Consider the following 23,436-nt stretch of genomic DNA (forward strand, 5'->3'; position numbering starts at 1 on the left):
ACATAGCTTCCGGTCCTATATTTCAGCAATTTCAGATAGCTGTCTCTGCAAATTGGTAGGTAAGAAATGCAATTTCTCAGTGATTAAGTAGGCATTACATTATGAAAATAAGCAGTGAAATCATATTTTAAATTCAATTTTTCCACTGTCACATTAATGCTTTCTGAATGTTTCCTGAAGCAGTTATTATAATTGTATGTCAGTGTGCCTTACTTCATCAGTGAGCGTAAGCTAAAACTTTTATCCATGCATACCATATGCTTTTTGTTCTGCAGAATTATATCTGCTTAAATATTTAAAATAATTTCTGTATAGCTCTTCTTTTGTGTGTGTGAGAGAGATTTATTTTTATTTATTAAATATATATGCTACCCATCTTATTGATAAAGCGACTCTGAGCAGTTTACAAAACATGCTAATCATATACATTATTTTGTATGCACACACACACACACACACACGTATATATAACTATACATTATTATTGTCCTTTTGAATCATTTTTTTGATTCCCGATGAATGCTTGGATACGTGAGTTTAGTTTTCTTGGCAGGTTTTTCAGAAGTGGATTGCTGTTGCCTTCTTCCTGGGCCTGAAAGAGAGTCAATTCATAGAAATACTCTATAAAGGGAGCACCTTTTCAACAGTGTATCCACTAATATTTAAGTTAATTCATTTTAGTTTAGTTTTCAACAGCAAGGTTACAATTTGAATTTCTATTGAATGTTTCTGTGGACTGTCTTCATCTTTAGAAACTCTGGTTTGTATAGCTAACCTAGATAAGAGTGCAACACCTAGGACTGACTTGTAGTTTTGAAAATACAGGGTAAAAATATGATAAGAGCATGCACCATCTTCTCAAGTCTAACAACTTTGGTGTTTGATTTTGTTATAGGGCAGTTTCTAAATCTTTTTTCATTACTGTGATGGAATGCGGTCTGGATTCCCAGAAGGGAGGGGCAACATTCCAAATGAACAAGAGACAGCAAAGTTTAGATTGTTTGGTTGGGAGGAAGAGAGTTAAGACAGCTCCTCCTTAGGAGATATCAGAGTACATCTTTAATGATGCAAGTAGTTTGATTTAGTTTGGCAAGATTTCTCTCTATAGATGAAGAACAATAAAGGAAACTGTTAGGAAGAACCTCAGTGTCTCTTTCTTGGTTTTTGGAGCCTGACACTACTGTCTTGACAACAGCTGCTCCTATGGATATTATTGTAAAACCAAAAGAAGCACTAACGACTTCTTTTATTTTGTCATATTTTCAGTGTGTTCCTATATGGTTGCTTGTTTTTGCTTTTTGTACACCAGCTTAAATAACTGAGCAAAGGCTCCCAATGAATGTGTAGATAATTATCTGTTTGTTTACTTTTAAATAATACCCTTTGGAAGCAACAACCCCCTTTTGTAAGTCCTATATAATAGCTATTGTTAAGCTAAAATATAGTGTGTTTTGCTTATTCTCAGCCTGTTTTTGTTTTTCGTAAATGTTTTGAAAACTGCTGAATTAATTATCCCTAAATTATATAACTTTGAGGTTCATAATCAGTGTATATTAATGTACAGTGCTGTTTTGATCTCTATAGTGTAGCTCAGCGCTTCCCAAACCTGGGTAAACTACCCCAAAATTAAGTAAAAGTGGTGTTTCTTTGAGTGACGACACATGAACCATGATCCAGTCAAAACAGAGACATTTAAATTGACTTAAAGTGTTTTACCTACATTGTGTAAAAAGGACATTCTGATGAGTGGTTTGGAGTAGTGAAGGGAAAAAAATGGAAAGTGCCAGCATAGATGCTTTTTATAAAATATAGCTTGGGATTACCTTAATAGAGTTGCTCATCAAATATGTTAAAATGTTTCCCATTAAATATTATAAACAATTACTTTTGAATGGATGTATATTGATGTGAGAGTTTCACATATGTAACAGAAGGAACAATCCTCAGAAATGGATTTTTTTTTTAAAAAGTATATAGAATGATTTATATATTTTATTGATTGATTGATTGATTGATTAGCCCCTCGGCCATATCCAGCCATATCAAAGTTCCAGAAACAGATTATTACTAAAATTTGATAAAAGCAATTTAAAATGGATTTTTTATATATATAAGGATCAGTAAATACTTTGGAGATAATGAAGCACAGCCTATTGCCTGATGCAGCAATCAAAAAATGAAGAAAAATATTCATGATACACAGATTTTGTGTTAAAATGCAAATGTCTTAGGTATTTCTCTATTTTGGTAGACTTTAGATGTGCGCTTTGATCTTATGTCATTTTACACAAAGTGACATCTGATGTATTGTGCAGTTCAAGGGACATTTCCTTGAAGATTTTTGATCATTTCTTTTTATGCAAAGGTAATTGAATGGTGCAGGTAGTCCTCAACTTAAGACCACAATTCAGCCTAAAATATCTGTTGCTAAGTGAAACCATTGTTATGTGAATTTTGCCCCGTTTTATGACCTTTCATCCCACAGTTGTTCAGTGAATCACTGCAGTTGTTGAGTTAGTAACATGGTTGTTACGTGCATGAGACTTTACTGGTCATAAGGTATTAAAAGGTGACCGTATGACCCCGGGGTCACTGCAACCGTCATAAGTATGAGTCAGCTGCCAAGCATCTAAATTTGGTCCTGTGACCATGGGAATGCTGCAACAGTTGTAAGTATGAAAAATGGTCATAAGTCTCTTTTTTCAGTGCTGTTGTAACTTCAGATGGTCACTAAGCAAACAGCAGCTTAAGGCAGCCATGTGCTTCGTATTTTCAACGTGATCAGCTTCAAAGGCTTTAACCAACATGTATGTGTGCATCTATGCATCTATGCATGTGTGTATCTTACGCTGGGAATGTCAGAGAAATAACCCTGCCTGTTCATACGCAAAACTTGTGAAATCTTTGGAAGTGTTTGTGGCCTGTCTTGAGGACCCAGCTCTTTGAACTTTTCCCTTGGGACAGAGCACCTTTCTTTGCTTAGCTTAATATTTCCTAATGCAAGTAGTCCTCGACTTACAACAGTTCATTTAGTGACCATTGAAAGTTACAAAGGCACTGGAAAAAGTGAGTTCACACCTATGACTGCTGCAGCATACCCATGGTCCCTTGATTTTAATTTTAATTTTAATTGTTGTTTTTTTTACTTTTTCAGGGACTGTTGTAATTATTTTTAATTGTTTTTAACTTTTGTATTTCTTGTTTTAAATACCCTGTAAACCGCCCGGAGTCCTTCAGGAAAGGGCGGTATATAAATCCAATTAAATAAAAATAAATTTACATTCAGATACTTGATAACTAGTTCATATGGATGGCAGTCACAGCGTCCCGGGGTCATGTGATCACCTTTTTGTGACCTTCCGACAAGCAAAGTCAATGGGGAAGCCAGCTTCACTTAACAACCTTGTTACTAACGTAACAACTTCAGGGGTTCACTTAACAACTGTGACACGGAAGGTCGTAAAATGGGGCAAAACCCGCATAACAAATGTCTCACTTAGCAACATAAACTTTGGGCTCGGTTGTGGTCATAAGTTGAAATTTCCTTGGCGACGAATCTACAAGTATTTCTGTAACACAGCAAAATGTTTTGACTATCCTATGTTTTGGTGGAACACAGCTTGATATGATTGGAGTGTTTGCGTAAGAAAAAACAGGAAGCTTTTCATATTTTGTGTTCCAGGTCCACAAAAATTAATTAGCAGCCCACATTGCGTCTGAAAAAGGAAGCGTGTGTGCACACAGCACTAAGGAGGAGCCTTAGAAGCCATGACTTCTAGCTTCCCCCTAGCAAATAAGAATAAGCATATTAGATCAGCAGATCCCTTTTCATTACATTCCAGTTTTGGTCACCACAATATAAAAAAGATGTTGAGACTCTAGAAAGAGTACAGAGAAGAGCAACAAAGACAATTAGGGGACTGGCGGCTAAAACATAAGGAACGGTTGCTGGAATTGGGTAAGTCTAGTTTAATGAAGAGAAGGACGAGGGGTGACATGATAGCAGTGTTCCAATATCTCAGGGGCTGCCACAAAGAAGTCGGAGTCGACCTATTCTCCAAAGCACCTGAAGGCAGGGCAAGAAGCAACAGAGGGAAACTAACCAACGGGAGAAGCAACCTAGAACTAAGGAGACATTTCCTGAAAGTTAGAACAATTAATCAGTGGAACAACCTCCCTCCAGAACACTGGAAGTTTTTAAGAAGAGATTGGACAACCATTTGTCTGAAATGGTGTAAGGTTTCCTGCCTAAGCAGGGGGTTGGACGAGAAGACCTTCAAGATCCCTTCCAACTCCTATTCTACTATATTCAGAACAGTTATTTGCAATTTTGAAATGTCTTCTTCCTACCCTATATGACTAGCGTTATACAATGACCGTCAAGGAACCTTTTCTTTGATACCATGTTTATTGTTAGCATGTTATAAGGAAAAAATATTTGTCAGGTCAGCTCAGTGTATGATAGATAAACATGAGAATAGCTTCTTTTTGCACAATATTTGCTAATTGAAGAAAATAATATTGAGGAGGTACTTTATGTACCTCAAACTCACAGCGTCTTCGGCTTCGTCCCTAGAGACATTAATAAGAGACATTAATATGTGTAGCAGAGGGATGAATTAGATGTACCAATGTTCTATATTATACCTTTGAGTGGAAAAATGCACCACTGCTCCATTGAGGAGCTTCTGCGTTGTACTAGTCAATCTGAAATTGAGTCTGTAGAGTCAAGGTTTGCTGGAGATTAAAACAGTCCTCTTTGGATCAGTGGTCATTTTTATTTAAATATTTAAATAAAGGCTCTGAATGCAGGACATATGTAAGCCTAGATATTTTAATTGTCTGCTTGCTTCACTTAAAAATAGGTTGTGTGCTGCATGTAAGTATGAGTGCATATTGTACTAAATAAGAATACTATTACAAATTCATGTTCAAGAGAACAGCTGGAGTTTTACTTCTCTCTTTTTCAAAAATTGGGGCAAACCCATCTCCAAAGAGGCATATATCATTGCCCATTGTTAACTAAATGTGGCCAATATTTGTGCTTTTATATGCTGGTATACACATTTTCAATTCTGCATAGAAGGAAAGCCTCCCTATTCTTGTATTGTATAAGCAAGTTATTAAGAATTGCAAATCCATATGGATGAGTTTAATTGTACCTGATATTTTGTACCTGACACTTATTGCATTTAACTTCTACATGAAACCACTGGAGAACAAACCTGCTGTTCAGGATGAGGAATCATTAATATGTTGATAATGCCCAGTTATACATCTCTTTTCCAGTCCTATTGGGAGATGCAGCAGAAGCCATGACCCAGGGTCTAGAGTAGACAGGTCAAACCCGTGACGTCGCACAACGTATTGGAGCTTTTTCCCCATTGCCGGCAATGGGGTGGGCATGGTTTCCTGGTGACGTGTCCGGCCCATGGGCCGGCAGTTTGACACCCATGGATTGGGAAAATAAGGCAAAATGACTGTTGATTCAGAAACCACCTCTGATTCTTCATAGAGTTGTGCTTTCCTAGAAAGAACAGGCTGTTTGTGGGAGCTGAATTTAGGAAAAGAGATCCACTTGGAGTTCAGGAAATACCGTTATTGTTAGTAGAATATTGAAACAGGATCTTGAAGAAACACTCAAACGAGTTCACCCATTAAACTTATACCTGATTGTTGTAGCAAATAATTGTTTGGGGTCTCTCTTGCTTGCTTCCCATTCATAAGGGCAAGGGGGTCTCTTTGGCAGTGGCCCCATTTCTTTCCAGGATCTGTTCCACATTCCAAAACATCTCCAGATTGGGAGTCCTGGAGTCATAGCTCCTTCAAGAACAATTTGAGACTGTGGCCTGGAAAACTTTTGCATAGTCTTTGGTTGGTATTGAGGTCTTGGTTGGTGTTTAGTGAGGTCAACAGAATGCACTCAAGATATACTAATTGCTCATTCTGTTGTCACCTTTAGGTTAGGTAAAGGTAAAGGTTCCCCCGCACATGCGTGCTAGTCGTTTCCGACTCTAGGGGCCGGTGCTCATCTCCGTTTCAAAGCCGAAGAGCCAGCGCTTGTCCGAGGACGTTTCCGTGGTCATGTGGCCAGCATGACTAGACGCCAAAGGCGCACGGAACGCTGTTACCTTCCCACCATTTGTTGTTGTTGTTGTTGTTGTTAGCTGCGAAGTCGTGTCCGACCCATCGCGACCCTATGGACAACATTCCTCCAGGCCTTCCTGTCCTCTACCATCTTCTGGAGTCCATTTAAGCTCACGCCTACTGCTTCAGTGACTCCATCCAGCCACCTCATTCTCTGTCGTCCCCTTCTTCTATTGCCCTCGATCTTCCCCAGCATTAGGCTCTTCTCCAGGGAGTCCTTCCTTCTCATTAGGTGGCCAAAGTACTTGAGTTTTAGCTTCAGGATCTGGCCTTCTAAAGAGCAGTCAGGATTGATCTCCTCTAGGACTGACCAGTTTGATCGCCTTGCAGTCCAAGGGACTCGCAGGAGTCTTCTCCAGCACCAATGTTCAAAGGCCTCAATTCTTTGGCGCTCAGCCTTTCTTATGGTCCAACTTTCACTACCATACATTGCAACTGGAAAGACCATAGCCTTGACTATACGCACTTTTGTTGACAGGGTGATGTCTCTGCTTTTTAGTGTGCTGTCTAGATTTGCCATGGCTTTCCTCCCGAGGAGCAAGCGTCTTTTAATTTCTTGGCTACAGTCCCCATCTGCAGTGATCTTGGAGCCCAGGAAAATAAAATCTGTCACTACCTCCATTTCTTCCCCATCTATTTGCCAGGAATTGAGAGGGCCAGGTGCCATGATCTTGGTTTTCTTAATGTTAAGCTTCAACCCAAGTTTTGCACTCTCCTTCTTCACCTGCAACAAGAGGCTCTTTAGTTCTTCTTCACTTTCTGCCATTAGAGTGGTATCATCTGCGTATCTTAGGTTGTTGATATTTCTTCCGGCAATCTTAATTCCAACTTTTGATTCATCTAGCCCTGCCTTTCTCATGATGTGCTCTGCATATAAGTTAAATAGGCAGGGCGACAGTATACAGCCTTGCCGGACTCCTTTCCCAATTTTGAACCAATCAGTGGTTCCGTGTCCAGTTCTCACTGTTGCTTCTTGACCCGCATATAGGTTTCTCAAGAGACAAATAAGATGGTCTGGTACTCCCATCTCTTTAAGAACTTGCCACAGTTTGTTATGATCCACACAATCAAAGGCTTTAGCATAGTCAATGAAGCAGAAGTAGATGTTTTTCTGGAACTCCCTAGCTTTCTCCATGATCCAGCGTATGTTGGCAATTTGATCTCTAGTTCCTCTGCCTCTTCGAAATCCTGCCTGCACTTCTGGTAGTTCTCGATCCACATACTGCTGAAGTCTAGCTTGTAGGATTTTAAGCATGACTTTACTAGCATGAGAAATGAGTGCAATGGTGCGATAGTTTGAACATTCTTTGGCACTGCCTTTCTTAGGAATTGGAATGTAAACTGATCTTTTCCAATCCTGTGGCCACTGTTGAGTTTTCCAAATTTGCTGGCAAATTGAGTGTAGCACTTTTACTGCATTGTCTTTTAAGATTTTGAATAGCTCAGCTGGAATACTGTCACCTCCACTAGCTTTGTTGTTGCTCAGCTTTTCTAAGGCCCACTTCACTTCACATTCTAGGATGTCTGGCTCGAGGTCAGTGACCACCTCATTGTGATTATCAGGGACGTTAAGCTCATTCTTGTATAGTTCTTCTGTGTAATTTTGCCACCTCTTCTTAATCTCTTCTGCCTCTGTTAGGTCCCTGCCATTTTGGTCCTTTATCATGCCCATTTTTGCATTAAACGTTCCCTTCATTTCTCCAATTTTCTTGAAAAGATCTCTGGTCCTCCCTATTCTATTGTTTTCTTCTATTTCTTTGCACTGTTCATTTAAGAAGGCATTCTTATCTCTTCTAGCTATTCTCTGGAATTCTGCATTCAATTGGGTGTATCTTTCTTTTTCTCCCTTGCCTTTCGCTTCCCTCCTTTCCTCAGCTATTTGCAAAGCTTCCTCAGACAGCCATTTTGCTTTCTTGCATTTCTTTTTCTTTGGGATGGTTTTGGTTGCTACCTCTTGTACAATGTCACGAACCTCTGTCCATAGTTCTTCAGGCACTCTGTCTATCAGATCTAATTCCTTAAATCTATTTGTCACCTCTACTGTATATTCAACAGGGATATGATTTAATTCATACCTGACTGGCCTAGTGCTTTTCCCTACTTTCTTCAGTTTAAGCCTAAACTTTGCAAGGAGAAGCTCATGGTCTGAGCCACAGTCAGCTCCTGGTCTTGTTTTTACTGACTGTATAGAGCTTCTCCATCTTTGGCTGCAGAGCATATAGTCAATCTGATTTCTGTGTTGACCATCTGGTGATGTCCATGTGTAGAGCCGTCTCTTGGGTTGTTGGAAAAGAGTGTTTGCTATGACCATCGTATTCTCTTGACAGAATTCTATCAGCCTGTGCCCTGCTTCATTTTGCACTCCAAGGCCAAACTTGCCTGTTATTCCAGTTATCTTTTGGCTTCCTACTTTAGCATTCCAATCCCCCATGATGATAAGAACATCATTTTTTGGTGTTAGTTCTATAAGGTGCTGTAGTGCTTCATAGAACTGGTCAATTTCATCCTCTTCAGCACTGGTGGTTGGGGCATAGACTTGGACTACTGTGATATTGAATGGTTTGCCTTGGATTCGAACTGAGATCATTCTGTCATTTTGAGGATTGTATCCCAGTATTGCTTTTCCTACTCTTTTATTGACTATGAAGGCTACTCCATTTCTTCTGAAGGATTCTTGCCCACAGTAGTATACCTGATGGTCATCTGAATTAAATTCACCCATTCCTATCCATTTTAGTTCGCTGATACCTAAGATGTCAATGTTCAGTCTTGTCATCTCTTGTTTGACCACGTCCAGTTTTCCTTGATTCATGGATCTTACATTCCAGGTTCCTATGGAGAAAAAATCTTTGCAGCATCGGACTTTCCTTTCACCACCAGACACATCCACAGCTGAGCGTCCTTTCGGCTTTGGCCCAGTCGCTTCATTCTTTCTGGCGCTACTAGTACTAGCCCTCTGCTCTTCCCCAGTAGCATATTGGACGCCTTCCGACCTGAGGGGCTCATCTTCCAGCGTCATATCGTTTTGCCTTTTGGTACTGTCCATAGGGTTTTCATGGCAAAGATACTGGAGTGGGTTGCCATTTCCTTCTCCAGTGGATCACGTTTTGTCAGAACTCTCTGCTATGACCTGTCCGTCTTGGGTGGCCCTGCACGGCATAGCTCATAGCTTCATTGAATTACGCAAGCCCCTTCGCCACGACAAGGCAGTAATCCATGAAGGGGCTTCCCACCATAGTGGTCCCTATTTTTCTACTTGCATTTTTACGTGCTTTTGAACTGCTAGGTTGGCAGAAGCTGGGACGAGTAACAGGCGCTCACTCTGTTACGTGGCAGTTGGGATTCAACCTGCCAAACTGCCGACCTTCTGATCGACAAGCTCAGCGTCCTAACCCACTGAACCACCGCGTCCACCTTTAGGTTAACTTAATATAATCTGCTATGTATGGGGTTGACCTTAAAGGCTATTCAGGACTTCAGCTAGTTCAGAACACATGCTCTGTTGTCAGTCACGATGCTGCCATGTTACAACTCTACTACAAGTAGGCTTCTAGCTCAAGGTCTTGGTTCTTGCTGCAAAGCCCTATACAGCTTGGGGCCTGAGGAACTATCTTTCCCTAGCAATTTCTCCCTATTCTACCTGAACAATCAGAGAGGAGGAGGGAACTTATAATGAGCATTCTGTATTGTATCTCCCCTTTGGAAGAACTAGCTCTTGGCGGTGAGATGGCTACCAAGGCTTTTTGGGAGGAAGTCAAAACATGGGTCTACCAGAAGGACTTTGGGACTTTCCTGCAATCAGCAGTGCCCTGTTCCATTCAATGAATCTTAGCTTATTACTTACGTAATCTACTAGTAGTTGGATTGGAATTGTATTTTAACTACTGCATTGCTTTAGTATTGTATTTTATATGGAACCTCAGTAAGCTGTGTAGAATTTCAGATAGTATACAAATCTGACAAATAAAATAAACGAGATGTGGTTGATAATAAGGGCATTTTGGTGATTTTGGCAGCTGCTATTGGAATAAATCTTAGTAGACCTAGTTCTCACCCAGCAGATCAAACTTAATTGTTTCAAACATCTTCCCTCAAATCAATAGCCTATAGATGTGCTGCATCTGTAACTCGTATATTGCCAACAGTTGTAGAAATCTGCCTTGAAACCTTGATCGCATGGAATGTTAGTTGATAATTCATTCAATAGCATTTTTACCGTTTGCCATTGAAAACATGTACAAACTAGTTTGTTATACATGGACACTTTGCTTGTCACATTTTTGGCATACAGAAGAGGTTGCTTATGACATATATGAAATGGAGGTGTTGGATGTGTGTGTGTGTGTGTATATATATATATGTATATATATATATGTATATATATATGTGTATATATATATATATATATATATATATATATATATATATATAAACAACATTTGTTCTTTTTCTTCCTGAACAGGATCAAAGGGATCTTTCAGAAAGAAGCAAAGATGAATATGGTAAAAAGGATAATGGGTCGACCTCGGCAAGAGGAATGTAGTCCTCAAGATAACGCTCTAGGATTAATGCATCTACGTCGACTGTTTACAGAATTGTGTCATCCTCCTCGGCATATGACTCAAAAGGAACAGGAAGAGAAACTTTACATGATGCTACCAGTTTTTAACAGGGTAAGGCTTTTTTGAGTATGATTTTAGGCATGTGATAAAACATTGCAAGTTTTAAATTTCCAGTGTTGCAGATTGTCTTTACTGTTATTTAAATCAATTTCCTCTGAGCATCCAACCTGTGATGGAAGTGGATTCCCACAGGTCATTTGTAAGACAAAAATGAAAACTTTGGAGTGATTTGTCTCTGTGCCACTTAGAAACAGACATTGATAGGTATGCTGAAATGCTACAAATATACTCCCTCCCTCCGTCTTCTCAATCTCTCTCTCCTTCCCTCCCCCTCCTCTCTCACTCCCTCGCTCCCTCCCTCCTCTCTCTCTCTCTCTCTCTCTCTCTTTCTCTCTTTCTCTCTCTATGTATATACACATACACACTCTCTCTCTCTGTGTGTGTGCGGGTGTAGTGGCTGAATAGGATATAAATTACTGTCTGACTCTTATTTCCCTTTTCCCCCATTTTCTTTCATGAAAGTGAACTGCAAAGTACTAATGTGAAAACAATAATCTGGGAACTGAGTTTAAATTTGTATTGGCTGTGACCATTTCAGTGTCTTCAGATGCTTTTCTCCTGGTTTACAAGAATTAGAGAAAACAGATGAGAAGAAATGGAAAATAAATACTGGCAGACAGAAATACAGGATGAGTAATGGATACTGCTGATGATTAGTAACAAAGCGTCCTGCAAATCAGTCAAAATAAATATAAAAATCAACTTGAAACTTCAAAGTTTTTTTTTAAAATTAGGTTGACTGTGGAATTCAGTCTTATTCACAAATTTAACTGCTTACAGTAAACCTCTGTAGCTCCCAAGTGAAGGGCAGGATTTAAATCAAATAATTAGATAAAACTTTTCTTTTCCAGTAGTGTTGTGAAGGGTCCTGGGTGCTCTCTGAGTTTGGTTGTTTTCTTGCAGAAGTTTCATTATGCAATACTAACACTAATGATGTTACCTAGTTTGGGTGATGAAACATCTGCAAGAAAACGGAGTCCTAGTGGACAATCACTTCAATATGAGCCAGCAGTGTGCTGCAGCTGCCAAAAAAGCCAACACAGTGCTAGGCTGCATTAACAGAGGGATAGAATCAAGATCACGTGAAGTACTAATACCACTTTACAATGCCTTGGTAAGGCCACACCAGGAATACTGCATCCAGTTTTGGTCACCACGATGTAAAAAAGATGTCGAGACTCTAGAAAGAGTACAGAGAAGAGCAACAAAGATGATTGGGGGACTGGAGGCTAAAATGTATAGGGAACAGTTGCTGGAATTGGGTATGTGTAGTTTAATGAAGAGAAGGGTGAGGAGTGACATGATAGCAGTGTTCCAATATCTCAGGGGCTGCCACAAAGAAGAGGGAGCCAGGCTGTTCTCCAGAGCACCTGAGAGCAGGACAAGAAGCAACTGATGGAAACTAGTCAAGGAGAGAAGCAACCTAGAACTAAGGAGAAACTTCCTTACAGTGAGAACAATTAACCAGTGGAACAACCTGCCTCCAGAAGTGGTGAATGCTCCAACACTGGAAGTTTTTAAGAAGAGACTGGACAGTCATTTGTCTGAAATAGTATAGGGTTTCCTGCCTTAGCAGGGGGTTGGACTAGATGACCTCCAAGGTCCCTTCCAACTACTTCTTCTTCTTCTTCTTCTTCTTCTTCTTCTTCTTCTTCTTCTTCTTCTTCTTCTTCTTCTTATTATTATTATTATTATTATTATTATTATTATTATTATTATTATTATTATTATTATTATTAATTATTATTATAACCCAGCTCAGAGAGCAACCAGGACTCCTAATGTCAGTCCTGAGCTACAGATATTCTCCTTTATTAGGTAGGGTTTCCCATCATTTTAAATAGTCAGCATAAATGAATACATACATGCCTATCACTCTGTTCCTTTTTTGGGATAAATAGCATAAAGCAAATAAGAATTAGTAAAAAAAAATAAATAAACTGAAGATAAGAGAAAAAGAAAGGAAACCTGGTTAAGTCTAATTTACATTAACACCGTTCAATACGAATGTTTTTATTATCTCCAGATAAAATATTACAATTAATGGTGGTTTATCAGTATATAATCAAAGTCTGCCTAATTGTACAGGCAATGTAACAAAATTTAATAGGACTTTCCCTATTTTGTCTCTCCAAAGCGTTCTTGCTTCTGTTACGTCCTCATATTAATTCATACGGTCCTTTTTGCTCTTTAAACACCTCACAGTTCTCGGTCTTGTCACTTATTCTTTGTGTATTGCCAAATAACACGAACGTGTATCTTTTATATTGTTTACTCACATTTATACTGAGTTTATATTCCTTCAGCCCCTGTTTGTTTTTCACCCTATCTCCTCATCTTTTACCAAGTAGGCTTCTTATACTTCATCGCCACTATATTCGGTTTAGTTTTTTTCTCTCTCAAAAAACTCTCACTTCTATTATAAAGTAGCTACATAAAAGCATGTGCTTCTCCCACAGACCATACGCCAACATTATTTTTTCCACAAGTCTTTGGACCTCTTACAAGTTCTCCGTTTTCTAATTTTTAGTTAATTCAACCAGTTGTGCCCATTATTTATTTTATTTCTTTATTGGATTCTTATCCCTCTTTTATTAGCGTTATAGTTACTCAAGGTGGCAAAAATATTAAGGCTCCTTCCTCCTCCTGTTTTCCCCTTAACAACAGCCCTGCGAGGTGGGCTGGGCTGAGAGAGACTGACTGGCCCAAAATCACCCAGCTTGGTTTTCATGCCTAAAGCGGGATTAGAATTTATGGTCTCTCGGTTTCCAGATTGGTGGCTTAATCAGTAGTTCAAACTGGGATATAGGTGTTAAGCCGCATTTGCATAGTTATTCATAGAATTCCTTATTGAGATTTTTCTTGCCCATCTTATTCTCAGATATTTCTTTGATTTCATTCAGTTGTTATAAGATGAAATGATTTGAATCAGGGGTTTTGCATCTCTCTAGAAACAAGGCGGTATAAGTAAGCAGCGTTCAGTTTTGTTTTGTTTTTATTTATTTCAAAACTAATTTAATGGTATTAAGAGATATCCGATTGTAATAATCAGGATAATAATCACCTGTGGAGATGGTTACCAGCATCAAATTCCTGGGTGTGCAGTTAACGAGTAGGCTGGCTTGTTTGCTCAACAGCGAGATGCTGGTGAAACGGGCACAGCAGCGCCTGCATTTTCTGCGTCGCACGAAAAAAGCACATTTTCCTTCCCCTGTCCTGACCACTTTCTGCACGGGGACGATCGAGAGCATCCTGTTATACAGCATCACAGTCTGGTTTGGAAGCATCCCTGCTTCAGACAGGAAGGCGGTGCAGAGAGTGGCGAGGACAGCCGAAAAGATCATTGGCAGTTCCCTCCCTCCCATCCAGGACATAGCACAGAAGCGTTGCTTGAGCAGGGTCCGCAAGATTGTCTGGGACACTACTCATCCTCCTCACAACCTGTTTTCCTTGTTACCTTCTGGGTGGAGGGGGCTTTGTGGTATCTGTAGCAGAACATGCAGATTCAGCCATAGTTTCATTCCATACAGCATTAACCTTGTGAACTCTGAAGCTTCCTCCTTCCGTTATATATACAAGATGGACAGTATTTAATATTTATTTGTTATGTATATGTAGGGGTGTGGGTCTATACATATGTTGTATATAGTATATTTTAAATGTATGTTATGTATGTGTACGCTTTGAGAGCAAGCAACTAAATTTCATTTTTAATGTGTACCGTTGTGCCCACAGGAAAAAATGACAATAAAGGGTTATCTATCTGTAGGAGAATATACTAAACTTTGGGTTATGTAGCCCATACAATCTATCCAGTGAAGATTTCTCCTTGCTTAGAAAAGCATCTATGCAATGCTGATGGACCCTTTGGTTTTCCGCTAATGATTATGTAAAGACACCAAGCACACTCCTTAAAAATTAATGCCCAAGCTCCATGGAAGCACTGACTGATAAATAATTGAAAATTTTCTCTACTGTATAAGAACAAATATCTGTATTAGTCTTGTGCATGTTGTAATTTCCAAGAAATCAGATAATTTTGATTTTACCACCTCAAACATTGCAAAAGTTTTTGTCCCTGGTTACTGCTTTACCGTCTGTTCCACGAGGAAAAGACAAAACTGTATTTGTTTGCAGTCCCAATAGATGGAATATAATAATGCATCTGATCAACTAATAGTTGCGATGTCTTTTTTTCCTCCTGTTCATGGTGTCATTGGGAATTTTGCCCGTTTGTATAGAATGCATGCACTTCCTCTTATGGAGATAAAATCATAGCAGATAATGGAGGATGAATTTAAGATAAGGGATATTAAAGTGGGGCAGAATTGGATCTAGATTGCTTTCAAGCATTCTGTCAGTTGAAGCTAGATTTACTACTGTGTCCCTAAAATTTATAAAAACTTTCTCTGGCAATAGCTGTCTTCTTTCATATTCCTACCCAACTTGTTTTTGCTCGTTTGTGAAGAAGTGGACAAAATAGAAATTCACTAATTTTTTTCTGCTGTTTATTTTTATTTATGTACATTTACAGGTAGTCCTCGGCTTACAACAGTTCATTTCATGACCATTCGAAGTTATAAGGGCACTGAAATAAGTGACTTATAACCATGTTTTTCCCACACTTAACAACCATTGCACCATCCCCACAGTCATGTGCTCAAAATTCAAATGCTTGGCATCTGACTCATATTTATGACGGTTGCGGTGTCCCGGGGTCATGTGGTCCCCTTGAGTTGACCACCTGACCGGTAAAATCAATGGAAAATCAAGTCAGATTCACTTCACAACTGTGCGACTAAGTCAACAGCTGCGGTGATTCACTTAAGAACTGTGCTGAGAAAGGTCGTAAAATGGGGCAAAACCCGCTTAATAGCTGCCTCGCTTAGCAACAGAAATTGTGGAGTCAGTTACGGTCGTAAACTGAGGACTACCTGTATTGATATTTAAGTGCACGGTTTATTGCTGTGTGGGGTTCTTTGTCTTTTTGAGGAGAGCTCTGTACTGTAGCAGTTTCCTAAAATGCTTTTTCTTTTTTTTTTCTTTTTTTTTTTTTAAATGAAGAGCTACTGAAGAGCTTACTAGTAAACAATACGTTGGCTCATAATGTGTTGGCTCATAATGTGTTGCGCTTTCATCGCTGCTTTAGTTGTTCAGCCCTGAATACTTAAATGAGGTATTTTAAGGTTTTTGAAGGCCGATACAATTCCTATGTTGCATGGTATGGAGGTGCTTAAAATGGTTTTTAAAATAAATAAATAACTCAAGTAGCCTTGGTGGAGCAGTGGGCTAATGCCTCCTTAAGTAACACCAGCCACCTGCAATTATTGCAGTTTCGCGTCCCACCAGGCTCAAGGTTGACTCAGCCTTCCATCCTTCCGAGGTAGGTAAAATGAGGACCCAGATTGTTGGGGGCAATAAGCTGACTTTGTAATAATGCCGCTTGGGGTGTGTGTGAAAGCCCTAACAAGCAGGCATATACATAGAAGGAAGGCTACTACTAAGCTTGTAAGCCGCCCTGAGTCTTGGGAGAAGGGCGTTGCCTGGAGGCGGTTCGGGTCTGGATGGGGAGGAACAGACTCCAGCTCAACCCCGACAAGACTGAGTGGCTTTGCATATCTTCATCCCGGGTTTATTCGGACATTCCACCTCTAACTATGGGGGGTGAATTATTACCCCCCGTAGATAGGGCTCGCAACTTGGGGGTCCTCCTAGATTCACGGCTCACCTTGGAAGATCATATAGGAGCCGTGACTAGGGGGGGCCTTTGCACAGGTTCGCCTGGTGCGTCAGTTGCGGCCCTATCTTAGCCGGGATGATCTGTGCATGGTCACTCATGCGCTCGTGTCCTCTCGTCTGGACTACTGCAACGCTCTCTACATGGGGCTGCCCTTGAGGACCACTCGGAAGCTCCAACTGGTACAGAATGCAGCCGCGAGAGTGGTGTTGGGAGTCTCCCGATACTCCCACGTTACACCTCTGCTCCGTGAGCTGCATTGGTTGCCAGTTGTCTTCCGGGTGAGATTCAAGGTACTGGTAACGGTATTCAAAGCACTCCATGGCATGGGGCCGGAGTACCTCAGGGAACATCTGCTGCCGGCATCAAGCTCCCTGCGCCCTGTGCGTTCCCACAGAGAGGGCCTCCTCAGGGTGCCACCGATCAGAGAATGTCGATTGGTGGCCCCCAGGGGGAGATCCTTCTCTGTGGGCGCTCCGGAGCTGTGGAATCAGCTACCGGTAGAGCTCCGGATGGCGCCCGATCTTCGCTCCTTTCGCCGCGATCTCAAGACATTTTTGTTTGTACAAGCCGGCCTAGCCTGAGGGGGAGTGTTGGGGTTGTTTTATTTTTTGTTTTTTTAATTTTTCTGGGGGTTTTTAGCGTTGTATTTATATTGTTTTTAACTAGGGCAATTGTTTAATTTGTTTTTAATGTTTGTATTGGTTATTTTATTCTGCCCTGTGAACCGCCCTGAGTCCTCAGGGAGAAGGGCGGTATATAAATGTTATTAAATTAAAATTAAATTAAATATAAATGGAATAAAAAATAAATAAAAAGTATTCATAAACATTGGCTTGAAATAAATGCCATGTTTGTATTGCAGCTGTAGTAGTAATAGATTGAAGTGCTTTTTATTTAAGAAGGGAGGCGATCAATTTGAAGAAATGTGCTGTCCTGCCTTTTTAAATATACAAAACCTAAAGATAATTTCAAAGCCCTGCTCTTCATACTTTTTTCCCCTAGTCTACTTTTTAATAAATGCGGGTGGTCATCTCTGTTGTTGCGACTGTTTTTAACAAAATGATGGTACCAAACTGAGTAATAATGATGATGATAATAATAATTGTGAGGCTTAACGTAACTGCCTTAGTCACTCATGCTTCATGCCTCCTGTTTGGATTACTGCAAAGCGCTTTACATGGGGCTGCCCTTGAAGACTAGGGGGAAATTTCAGTTGGCCCCAAAGCGCTGATTAGAGTGGTAGTTTTACTGCTGCCTGCCTATAGATAGGAATCTTGCCAGAACGATGCACTCCCTACAGAAGCTACTATCAGGGCTTTTCAACCTTTTCACCAATTGTACCATTTTTAGGATATGGCAACGTCCAAGTACCACCAGTCGCCTAGCAAGGTGTCAAAAACTTGATGACAAAAAAAAAGGAAAAAAGTGATGAAGTACAGGTAGTCCTCGACTTACAACAGTTCACTAGTGACTGTTCAAAGTTACAATGGCACTGAAAAAAATCCGAGTACCACCTGCCTGCCAACCTGGCGGCGCTCTTCCTCCTGTCCAAGGTTTTCATTGTTGTGAGCATTTCTGTTGAGGATTGGCAGCGGGGGTGAGGGGTTTTTTTTGGTTTTTATTCCCCTCCCCCGTCTGCTGGGTGGTTGCAGCAGGTTTTGGTCACTTCATATGACCCTGGGACACTGTGACCGTCATAAATATGAATCAGTTGCCAAGCATCTGAATGTAAATCACAAGACCCTGGAGATGCTGCAACATTCCAGCTGATTGGCGCTTCTTCTGGGCTCATCAGAAGCTGATCCTGGCGCTTCCGCTGAGCCCTGACAGCCCTGCAGCCCCAGCCGTCTCTCGGTCAGGCTTGTGCGGTGCTGCCACCAGTTCAGTTCATTCCCCTCTCCCGCTACCACTTTTCTAGGATGGTCACGTACCACCTGCCAGGTGCCAATGTACCACAGGTGGTACCCATACCACTGGTTGAAAAGCCCTGTTCTAGTCCAGCCCCCTGTTCAAGTAGGAGACCCTGGCCTATACCATTTCAGACAAATGGTTGTTCAATCACTTCTTAAAACTTCCAGCGTTGGAGCACTCACCACTTCTGGAGGTAAGTTGTTCCACTGATTAATTGTTCTCACTGTCACAAAATTTCTCCTTAGTTCTAGGTTGCTTTTCTCCTTGATTAGTTTTCATCCTTTGCTACTTGTTCTGCCTTCAGGCGCTTTGGAGAATAGCTTGACTCCCTCTGCTTTGGGGCAGCCGCTGAGATATTGGAACTGTCAGAGGTACACAGGCCGAGCCAACGGGAGGAGTCGAATGGGGAATTACTGGTTGAAAAGCCCTGGACTAGATAAGCACTCAGAGGCTTAGGGAGGGTCTGTTCTTCACTGCTTCCTTCCCCCCATCAGTGATTCAAAACTAGCCAGTCTCTTCACTTCACCCCTCAGCTCAGCTCTACCACACCATTTGAGTCATGGGTCTTGGATGCATTCTGTAAATTAGCCCATTGGGGGCGCCTTGGTTCAAAAATGACTTAATGTTTGTTCTTCATATTTATTCCCTGCCCATCTGGCAGTTCAGGCGAAAAATTGTTGCCCTACGATGCGCTGCTTTGCGCAGTTAAAGGTTACAGACACAAGAGTTTTAGTAGTTTCTAGATAATACTCAAAGGTGAAAGCTTACGGCATAAACCGTCAGCAATGGTCACAGTGGTTATTGGCACACTGTGTCTACCAGACCAAAAAGACTTGAATGACACTTAGAAAATCTGTGCGTTGACACAGTTTCCACCTGTCAATTACAAAAGGCCTCACTGCTTGGACCTGCATTACACCAATACATTATGACATTTTAGATTCTTGGTAAGAACTTGAAAACCAACACCCGCTAAGGAACTGGCAGCTGGGATTTCACATTGTTGTGTATGTAATGATAATACCACAGTTAGATTTTGGTAGCTCTTACAGAAACGAGTAGTCCTTGACGTATGACCACAACTGAGCCCCAAATTTCCATTGCTAAGCAAGATGAGTTGCTAAGTGAGTTTTGCCCCATTTTACCACCCACCTTGCCACAGTTGTGAAGGGAATCACTGCAGTTGTTAAGTTAGTAACACGGTGGTTAAGTGAATCTGGATCCCCCATTGACTTTGCTTGTCAGAAGGTCGCAAAAGGTCATCACGTGACCCTAGGACACGGCAAGCGGCATAAATGCATGCTAATTGCCAAATGTCAGAATTTTGATCATGTGTACATGGGGATGCTGCAGTGGTCATAAGTGTGAAAAATGGTCACAAGCCACTTTTCAGTGCATTTTAACTTTGAACAGTCACTAAACAGATTGTTGGAAGTTGAGGACTATGTGTATTCTTTTTGCAAGGGTTGGGGTAGAACAAAGATGGAGCCCAACAGGGTAGAAAGTTGATACATGGGAGACTATTGTCCTGGTGTGCCAAGAGTTTAAATTGGGAGAGGTTTTTTCCAATTATTGTTGCCCAGGGTTTTGAGGTCATGGCTACGTAAGTCAAATAAGTAAATGAAAACATCTTACGTTCATAGAGAAAAATTCTTTTGGCTCTTAGCTATGTAATTAACATCAATTCTAGGCTACATTAAGAAAGGGATAGAATCAAGATCACATGAAGTGTTAATACCCACTTTATACTGCCTTGTTAAGTCCACACTTGGCATACCGCATCCAGTTTTGGTCGCCACGATGTAAGAAAAGTTATTAAGACATTAGAAAGAGTGCAGAGAAGACCAACAAAGATGATTATGGGACTGGAGGCTAAAACATATAAAGAAACGGTTGCTAGAATTGGGTATGTCTAGTTCAGGGGTAGACAAACTTGGCTCTTTTATGACTCATGGACTTCAACTCCCAGAATCCCTGCTGGCTCAGGAATTCTGGGATTTGAAGTCCGTGAGTCATAAAAGAGCCAAGGTTGCCTACCCCTGGTCTAGTTTAATGAAAAGAAGGACTAGGGCTGATCGCAGTGTTCCATTATCTCAGGGGCTGTCACAAAAATTAGGGTGTCAAGCTATTCTCCAAAGCACCTGAAGGCAGGATAAGAAACAACGGATGGAAACTAATCAAGGAAAGAAGCAACCTAGAGAAATTTCCTGACAGTTAGAACAGTTAATCAGCGGAACAACTTGCCTCCAGAAGTTGTGAATGCTCCAACACTGGAGGTTTTTAAGAGGAGATTGGACAACCGTTTGTCTGAAATGGTAGGGTTTCCTGCCTGAGCAGGAGTTTGGACTAAAAAGACCTCCAAAGTCCCTTCCAAATTTATTATTCTGTTATTCAGTGATACACTTTTCTCAGAAATAGGGGATCTAAGCAGTGGTGGGATTAAAATATTTGAACAAACGGTTCTCTGTGTGGGTGCCGCTTCCAGAAGTCCATTCTGGGCCTGGGCAACAAAAAATTAGCTACCGGTTCTGCCGAAGTGGTGCGAATTGGCTGAATCCCACCACTGGATCTAAGGATAGGGAGTAATAATACAATACATGGCTAAGGTCGCCTTTGCTTGAGGCATTTAGAAAAAAAGAAAAAGAACCAGAAAGCCCTAATTGTTACAGAGAACTAATAGCAAAAAGGTCTGCTTCTCTCTTTGTTTACTTACAATTCTCAGATTTCCTCTCCTTTTACCCAAGACAATATTTAGAAATAGCTTAAAGGAAAGCTTTTATAGATGTGGCTATTTTTCATTTGGTCATTATTTATTTAATAATTCATTCAAATTTCAAGGTCACCGACTGTTTGACAACTCTAAGCATCTTAAAATTAGAAAGGAGGGGAAAAAAAATATAAAAAGTGACCAGAACATAGTTGACAACAGAAGAGGTTATTATAGCCTGTAATACAGAACAAAGCCCTAGTTTTGTGTATTAACATTTAAGGATTATATGTGTGAATATACTGGAACTTAGCAAAAGAATCGTTGATTAGCAATAGCGCATAGATTTATATACCATTTCATAGTGCTTTACAGCTTTCTCTAAGTGGTTTACAGAGTCCATATATTGTCCCCAACAATCTGGGTCCTCATTTTACTGACCTCAGAAGGGTGGAAGTCTGAATCAACCTTGAGCTGGTCAGGATTGAACTCCTGGCAGTAAGCAGAGTCATCCTGCAGTGCTGTGTTCTAACCACTGCGCCATCACAGCTCATTAAGTGGAATTTTTCAATAATAATGCTAAACCCATGTTGTTGAACTGCACGTTTTCCTGTTTATGTCAGATTAATTTGAATTTATGCATGTTACTTAGCGATTTTTCATCTCTCTGCAGGTATTTGGAAATGCGCCTCCAAGTACAATGATAGAAAAGTTTTCAGATCTCCTTCAGTTCACAACACAAGTATCACGATTAATGGTAACTGAAATTCGGCGGAGGGCCTCCAATAAGTCCACAGGTAAATGCTTGAATTTCCACTGTATCTCATTTTCTGTAGGTAATCTACAGCATATGGTAGGCTAAACAGGCCTTGAGATGCCCAGCTAAACACCGTGAGAACTGGTTAATAGCTGGATGGGAGACAGCCGAGAACGTCCAGTTGTATATTGTAGACTGGCAGGCTTATTTTTTTTTTACTGCTATCAAGAAAATTGTGTGCTGAAGACCAAATAAACCCACTTGCTTTTTCTGTTGAGGACATCTTCATGAAAATTAGATGCACAGGTGCAACCCATTAGTGATGCTTGCTTCATTTCACTGTTCATTCTGGCAGACGGAATGGAATGGATCTCTCTGCTTCTTTATTCTACAGAGAGGAAAGCATGCTCTTCTCACTGTGATCTTGCTGGGAGTGCCTTTGGTTCTCCCACAGATCCTAGATTTATAAAAGACAAGGGTTGGCAGAGATATCAGAAATTACTTAGTCCAAATCCTCCCACTGCAAGAATCCACTATTACAGCATCCTGACAGATGGCTTAAACACCTCCAGTGTAGGAAAGTTCCCCATCCCCTAAGGCAGTCCATTCCATTCTTGTAAAGCTTGATCAAAAGGAAACTTTTTCAGATATCCCAAACAAAATCTCCTTCGTTTAAACCAGATGATTCTGCCCCGTCTTCTGCAGGATAACTATATTATTTCTCCGCAGTCTGTCTTGTCATGAACATACCCTGCACTTGCAGATATTCCGTGGCAGTTATTCCCTCCAGGCTGTGTCGTCTTCCATTTTGCTTGCTCTCCACTAGGCAAGCTCTTGTTTCTTAAATGTCTTTTCCAAAATGTAGTGCCAAGATAGCATGCAGTGTTCCCAGTTGCACAGTAGTCTTACCGTCCCCAAGAATAATAAGAGCAATACAGATAATCCTCGATTTATAACTGGTGGTTTAACAACTGTTCAAAGTCATGGTGGCCTCAGAAAGGGAGCTTTATGGCTCCCTCATAAAGCATTTCCAGCCAACGTAAAATATCACATCATTTGCTCCCCCTGTGATCACGTGGCTGCATTTTGAGAACCACCCAGAAACATAGAAAACTGAGAACAGAAACAACTCCGTAAGTTGTTTGTTTTTGTTTTCCTATTTTTAAAAAAAAAAATCATTTCTTTTTATTATTTAATTTGTATATTTATTTCTTTATTTTTAAAATGTTCGTCAGAGGATAGACATGGGCTTATCCCAAGCGTGTTTAAACTCAGTTATTGAAGACTATCAGTATTACACAGTATCTGCACTCCCTTCCTTAATTGTAAACAAAAGATTTAGAATCGGCCATCTTGTGATGCTGCCCCAAGGATTGTAGTATTAGTCCTTCCCTAACAGTCACAGTTGACACCAGCAAGTCCATCCCTAAGCAACACCTGACTGCTACTTGTGATTTTACTGCTGGCTTTCTCCATCGATTCTTGATTGTCA

The 23,436-nt window shown here is 40.6% G+C and overlaps 1 protein-coding gene across 4 annotated transcripts in view; it reads left to right on the forward strand.

Moving 5' to 3' along the window:
• WDFY3 (WD repeat and FYVE domain containing 3) overlaps window positions 1-23,436 on the forward strand; it is a 196,540-nt gene that overhangs the window by 52,397 nt on the left and 120,707 nt on the right. For all 4 annotated transcript variants that reach the window (XM_083367552.1, XM_083367553.1, XM_083367554.1 and 1 more), the window contains exons 2-3: window positions 10,610-10,820; window positions 21,861-21,984. In XM_083367552.1, coding sequence (XP_083223678.1) covers window positions 10,641-10,820; window positions 21,861-21,984 — 304 coding nt within the window. In that variant the 5' untranslated portion in view covers window positions 10,610-10,640. The remainder of the gene's footprint in view (window positions 1-10,609; window positions 10,821-21,860; window positions 21,985-23,436) is intronic.

Source organism: Vipera ursinii, assembly GCF_947247035.1.
Source record: "Vipera ursinii genome assembly, chromosome: 7".
Classification (NCBI taxonomy): domain Eukaryota; kingdom Metazoa; phylum Chordata; class Lepidosauria; order Squamata; family Viperidae; genus Vipera; species Vipera ursinii.